General features: G+C 36.7%; 3 protein-coding genes across 3 annotated transcripts; 2 read left to right on the top strand and 1 right to left on the bottom strand.

Moving 5' to 3' along the window:
* Positions 1-1024: 1024 nt before the first annotated feature.
* Positions 1025-3573, bottom strand: LOC137576263 (zinc finger protein 33A). Its single transcript, XM_068289274.1, has 4 exons — positions 3169-3573; positions 2076-3111; positions 1835-2012; positions 1025-1769 (listed from the first exon to the last, which is right to left on the bottom strand). Exons 1-4 carry the CDS (start codon positions 3382-3384, stop codon positions 1319-1321), a joined length of 1881 nt encoding a protein of 626 aa, XP_068145375.1. The 5' UTR covers positions 3385-3573; the 3' UTR covers positions 1025-1318.
* Positions 3574-3875: 302 nt separating this feature from the next.
* On the top strand, positions 3876-4746 carry Xrcc2 (X-ray repair cross complementing 2). The gene has a single exon (XM_068290669.1). It carries the CDS (start codon positions 3951-3953, stop codon positions 4599-4601), a length of 651 nt encoding a protein of 216 aa, XP_068146770.1. The 5' UTR covers positions 3876-3950; the 3' UTR covers positions 4602-4746.
* Positions 4747-5333: 587 nt separating this feature from the next.
* Fkbp12 (peptidyl-prolyl cis-trans isomerase Fkbp12) lies at positions 5334-6322 on the top strand. The gene is made up of 3 exons (XM_068289212.1): positions 5334-5484; positions 5663-5733; positions 5800-6322. The coding sequence occupies exons 1-3, from the start codon at positions 5448-5450 to the stop codon at positions 6016-6018; spliced, it is 327 nt and encodes a 108-aa protein (XP_068145313.1). The 5' UTR covers positions 5334-5447; the 3' UTR covers positions 6019-6322.
* The last annotated feature ends 563 nt before the right edge of the window (positions 6323-6885 follow it).

The raw sequence follows: 6885 nt of genomic DNA, 5'->3' as shown, positions 1-6885 counted from the left end.
GCGAGTAGTAATAAATGAAAGAAATAAGTTGCCGTGAGTTAAAATTGTTTACTCAGTTACATTCACAGCCCTTATGACTAAGATGCAACAACAGAATTCAAAACCTTTCACTTATCAATAGCGAGTAGTAATTAAAGTACAACGAGTAAAAATTTTATTCAACCACTGTTGATAAAAAGTATTTAAGAGGACATGAAATTAGCGAGTACGAAAATATCGATAACATTCTTATAGGAAGTAAGAAACTTATATATATTTGGGCTCGAAGATTGTATCATTTTAAGCAAGTATAAATGTAACGACTCTGGAGTTAGGAAGCCGTTGAGGTTCGTCAATGTGGTAGAAACATCTTTATGAGAAGTAAATAGAATGCGAATTCGGTCTAAATGAATAGTTATAATTGTTAGTTAGTAATATACTAAGTCTGAAATTAACGAGCCTTTGAGATGTGTTAATGATGCTTATGAAATGTAGAAAATATATAAATATCAAAAGTTATACTAACTTCCAAGTACATCTATTAACAAATGAAAACTTAGCGAGAACAAGAGTGACGAGTCTAAATCCATAAGGTGAGGAGGTAACGCAAATATATTTCGAATTCGTAATGGGCTTTCTTTCCAGTGGAAGTAAACTTACATAGAAAGTAACGAGTACACAGATCGAACAAGTATTGAAATTCATGATAAGTCATTACTCTTGACTATGTAAGTGAATAATAACAACTAAGTAATAGACTTTATCGGAATTCGTGATAAACGTTGTTGTAAGTAACGAGAAGTGTATACCGAGAAACGAGTAAGCTCATTGAAAAATACTTATTTAACATCCTGAAAGTCTATTAGTTAATATGTAACTAATGAAAACACGTTGTTGTAAATAACGAGAAGGGAAAATCGAGAAACGATTCCGAAAGTAATTAATTTACATCCTTGTTACTTAAATAAATCATTATTCACGAGTTTGCAAACAAATTAGATTTCAAATTCTTGATTCTATATTAGTTAATAAAAGTTAATAACAATTTTATCTTACTTCATGATAAGTCTTTATTTAGGAAAAAAAATATATATATATAATTCTCATTTATCTAAATTATGGCTATGACTGGAACTTGAATTGGGCTGTCAAAACTTGGGAGACCAAAACGAACACATTTCAAAAATACATTTGTTGAAACAATATCGAATAAATCTAATTGTTAATATTGCAAACATGATATGAATTAAATCGAAATAAAATGATTCGACTAAAAATGGTTAGACTGATGGCCAAGAGAGTGTACATACATATATCTAGGTATATACATTCTCATGTCCTACTGGCAACCAACACAGTTGGGCGGATTTCGATTATCAAAATTGACAATACCGATGGCAAAACGAAAAGGTTTATGATTTGCCAAATGCATGGGTCTTGTGGTTGGCATCTTGACATGAGGCAAAATTAATTCTCTCTCGGCATAGGCCACCAATTGGGCACGATCTGGCTTGGACACTCCCGAATTGTTATTGGCAAACGAGAGTGTACGATCAATGTGTATGAGCGGCGGTTCATCGTTTGGACTATGACCACAATCCCGACAATGAGACAAAAGTTTTGTCTCACTCAAGAACTCGAGGCGACAATAATTGCAATAATAGTTAATGCCCTTGCTGTGCAGCAAAAGATGATGATCGAGTTGATGCTGATACACAAACTCATCCTGGCACTTGTGGCAAATGTAATATCCACGATTCTGTTTATGCAGATGATAGTCAAGAAATACCCTGCGAAATCGGAGACGACCATTTGAAATAAAAATGTGGTTTATGCATATTATGAATTAGCTTACTTGCTGGTAAAGACATCTCCACATTTCTGGCAATAGAACCAACTCATTTTCCAGTGATTCATATAATCATGGTACATGAGAGTTTCCAATGTGGTTGTTTGATAGCCACAAGAAGGAACAAAGCAAGTGAATGACTTCTTTTTCACCTGTTTTTTGAGGAGATCGAGCAAGTAGAGATCTAGAAAAGTAAACTTGTGGTTAGATAAGATCAGCAAAGTTGGTTAGGAATCTATTAACTCACCATACTCTTTGTCAGAGGTTATATGCATTTCCTCTTCGCCCTCTTCTAGCTCATCGTAGAGACGACATAGACTATTTAGAGCACTGTTACTATTGCTGCGGCTATGATTAACCACCCAATCACCTGTAAAATTCATGCGTCTAGTGTACATGGTGTCCGCTGTTGAAACAGCATCATCATCATCATCATCCTCCTCGTCGTCGTCATCATCATGCTCCAGCAACTCCTCATTGTCCTCCTCCTCTTCCTCATCGCCATCATCATCATTTTCAGGTTCTTTTTGCTGCTCCCATGCCACAGAGCATGCCCTAGATCTTGAGCGCAAAGAACGTGATCTTCTTGCTTTTTGCTCTTGCTCTTTATCACCTGTCTCCTCTTCCAGGGCCTCCTGTTTGGCACTGCATATGGTATGATGCAATTCCCATTCATATTTGGCATCAAATTCCGCTCCACACAAATTACACAAATGCTGCACTGGCTCATTCTGTTCCTGTCTGGCTTCAGCTTCGTTAAGAACACGGCATTTGGGCCTGTTTGCAGGTGTGTGCTGTGGATTACGACGCCAGCAGCGACGTGAGTGCATTGTAAAGTAGTCCTTACGAAAATATGCTCTTCCACAATATTGGCAGAGAAGTCGAGTTCGCCATTTCCAACCATTTGAAGTCTGAGTTCCGCTATTGTTACGGATACCACCCGATTCAGTGGCCGTCGGGGATTCTGGTGGTTGTGACGAATACGCCTCCAATTCCGAGCAAGTCGAACGTGAGGAACTAGTGTACATGGTGTCCTGACTTTCGATCAGTGTGGTTGATACCTCGGCATCAGCTATGGGCGGTGAACTCGCATGAGTTATGGTTGTTGTGCTAACATTGGCATCTCCTCCGCCCTCATCAATGGGCGCCTCTTTGCCGCCCTCTTTCTGTTGCTGCAGACGCTGCATTCTCTGCATCAGAGAACGTGTGACCTCCGAGTGCATATTCAATTTGCAGACACACTCAACGCAAATAGTTTTTAATGTCGATTGGATGACATCCGCCTGCAATGGCTAAGGAGTTTATCATCCTAGTAGGTTTAATAGGGCACTCGCACTTACCGCCATCTTCCAGTCACGTCGTAAACGACGCTGCATTACCTCGTTGGAACTCATGTCCAGGGCAGATAGTTTTGCAACTCTGCATATCGTACAATTGCTGGTGGATTCCACTTGTTCTCGTTGTCCACCAACTTCGCCCCCATCACCATCACCAACGCCGCCGCAGCTGCTGCTACTGGTGGGTTCCGGCACAGGAGCAAGTGCATCCTGCATCATGCAGTTGATAAAACTATACGCAAAAAGGGAAACAATTCTCCATGCCCATCATGCCATGGTTGCCAAGGCGTTCAAACATTTGTTTGTCTGTTCTTATGGCTAGTTTATGGTCGATGCAGTTTAATTAATTTTTTAATTATTTTTTAAAACAATTTTTAAAGTTTTTCCCTTTGGCATTATTCTTTAAATTATTCAAATAATTATACAAATTATACAAGTTGGCAGTCCTAGCTTAGAAGCTTATCGATTACAACATTGGATTTGAACAAAACTGTGATTTTGCTGTTCCAAACAAAAAAAACTGTGACTGATCATTTTAAAATAGACTTGTTTAACTTTACATTAAATTTCAAATATTTAAACAATTCAAATGTAATCCCAAAGAAGTAATTAATTTAGTAAAATTAAAGAACCAAACCATTAAAAATATATAAACAAAAAAATCTTGAATAACAGTCACTGCGACGGGTAACAGTTCACCCAAATAAATGTCATCTCTGATGGCTCCCGCATTTGTTTATTTGAATTAAGTTGAAGTTTTTTTTTTTTCATTTACTTTAATTTTCATGGAATTTCATAGGCGACTTTTTGGCGTAGATAAACTTGTACCGAAATCTTTAATAGAGATCTCTGGGCCCTCGAATAGTGGTAAAACTCTGCTAGTTCAACAATTGATGGCACATTACATCAGTGACTTGAATTGGGAAATTTTATTTCTAAATCTCAGCCACAAAGTGCAAATACACAATTTTGCCAAAATAATCACAGAAAAAGCCTCCACATCCCGCAACGAAAATTTGGAGAAACGTTTAAATTCGGTAAAGCTAATAAACTGCTTTAGTCCCAAAGAATTGGACGAATCCCTCGAGATAATCAAGTACATGCTACTTGGTAACCGAAATATTAAATTAATTGTGATCGACACACTCTCCGAGTTCTTTTGGCTGGATATGGAACAAAGGACTATGAAAATTAGCAAATTAAAATATTACGTGAAGTATGTGCAATCTCTAGAGGCGATTTGCCGAGAGGTCAATGTCTGTGGCATGTGGACAGTGGATAACAAATTTGTCTCACAGATGCACAATGGACGCAACGACCCAATTCAGATAGATCATAGATTGAGATTTTCTATTATACCTCAAGGTGGAATTCAATTAAATGGTCAAAGTGTTGAACTAACTAGCCAAGGTGTGAAATTTGTTGATGAGGCTTAAGAGGGAGACTTTTGATAGTCGTATCTAATTATTTAAATTTGTATATAGAATCTTCTTAGTTATTAAAATATGTTAATTATAAATTTTTTTACATATGTATGTTAAATGTTTTTAGTTAATAAATATTTGTTAAAACAGGCATAAACTTCATTGTATATATTTTCAAATTGAAATACTAGATTCTGGTCACGAAGAAGGAACAAGAGGATCAGCTTCATCACCTTATTAGTTAGTTACTCTCACTAAATTCTAGCACCAATCATTTAAAGTGATTCCTAATCGATTAAACACCCGATACCAAAATTATATTGAAAGTTATCATATTGCCTTTTAAACTGTCTACGTCTTCCACTTAAAAAGTTAAATAATACTTTCTTCCTAGGCTCTCAATACATTTTCTACCGAAAAGAGTTCAATTTTATTTAACACTTCGAAATTATTTGGAAGTCTAAAAAAACAAAAAACAATATGAAAAGTAATTTTGCATCACATTTAAGAAAGCTTGCGATCTCAAGTTCATATGATTCGAACTTGAGGTTCTCTTAAAGTAAGATTCAAAGTCACTATTTAGCACATTGATCTTATCATACGGCGATATAATTGTGTGCTTTAGTGATTTAATTGCAATATTGTTCACTTTTATTTATTATTAATTAATTGTAATTTTTGAAAATAGCTAAATTTGTAGCTAATAGCTGTTTTAAAATTTTTGTAGCAATCGGCCTTAAAGAGTGGCCACATCTAGCTACAAAGTAGCTGATTCGGCAACACTGATTCACAAACCCACGAAACGAAACGTGCTAGATTTTTTTCTCTCCAGAAAAAAAGAATTTATTTAAATTTATAATGGGCGTACAAGTAGTTCCAATTTCTCCCGGTGATGGTAAGCAAGTTTTAAAATTATTTAAAATACAACTAGATTCAGCGTAACAATTCAGTTATAACCTCGTTTTTTTTTGTTGCGGCTGAAAATATGCGGTGTATGCGGCAGAAATTTTTCTCATGTACTTGCATTCCTATAGCTATCTCACTCACACACAACCATTTTTTTTCTCTCACAGGCAGCACCTATCCCAAGAATGGCCAAAAGGTATCGGTTCACTATACTGGAACTTTGGACGATGGTACCAAGGTGAGACGTGACTTCTTCCCCTTGCTCCCTCGCCCTTAGAATTAACAAGAATTTCTCGTTTTACAGTTTGATTCTTCTCGGGATCGCAACAAGCCATTTAAGTTCACCATTGGCAAGGGTGAGGTGATCCGTGGCTGGGATGAAGGTGTAGCCCAATTGAGTGTTGGCCAACGTGCCAAGCTGATCTGCTCCCCCGATTATGCCTATGGCAGTCGCGGACATCCAGGTGTCATTCCACCCAACTCCACCCTAACTTTCGATGTGGAGCTGCTCAAGGTCGAATAGAGTGTGAGAGAAAGAAAGAGTGTGTGCATGAATGGGGAAAGGGAGGGGCACCACCTGCTTGAGTGTGTGTTGCAAAGAGAGAGCACTCTTTTATATACCAATACAGAAAAAACACACGGACAGGCGCACTCCCAATCTCCTAACCAAGACCACCAGCCAATCAAACACAACAAACAAACCAAAACCAGAACAATCCAACAGCATTTTTGAATTCTACTCAAAATGAAATTAGACTTAATTAATGGAAAACTGCATCTTCTTAACGCCTACTAAAGAAAAAATAAAACATTTGATTCAAATCGAATTGAAGTTGTCGTTGAAGTTTTTAAGGGACGATGGGAATCAATTAAATGTCAATAATCTCTATTTCTAAGTAATACTTGCTTATCCTAAATTGCAATGCTGGAATCTTTCAATTCTTAACCAGGGAGGTCTTAAATCTATAACAAAAGTACAAATTTTGAATTGAAACATAATACATGCTAACAATGTCATCTAACCTTTTTTAGTCCAACAATTAAAGAGATTAAACTAAACGATCTTCTGAAAGCTCTTTAATATGTTCATTTAATTTGTTAGAAAACCATAGAAGGACATTCTAGAAGGGATCCAGGAATGGCCTACTGTGATATTGTTTTATTACACATTTTTTGATTGGACCACACTCATATTTGGTTTCATTTCTACTGTAACTTATTGACCTTGTAGAATATTCTGGGAAATCCATCTAGTGACCGCTAGGTGTCATCCGCTCTAGGCTTCTTTAAACGGAGTCGAAATCTTAAAGATCAAATATTACTTAAAGTAAACACTCAGAGATACGAAAATGTAATCAGACATGAACATAGATTTGCCACAGTTGGAAAA

The sequence above is a fragment of the Drosophila tropicalis genome, unplaced genomic scaffold, assembly GCF_018151085.1.
Source record: "Drosophila tropicalis isolate 14030-0801.00 unplaced genomic scaffold, ASM1815108v1 contig_593, whole genome shotgun sequence".
NCBI classification, from domain to species: domain Eukaryota; kingdom Metazoa; phylum Arthropoda; class Insecta; order Diptera; family Drosophilidae; genus Drosophila; species Drosophila tropicalis.
The sequence above is the reverse complement of the archived record's forward strand: the minus strand, read 5'-3'. Positions and strand labels throughout refer to the sequence as shown.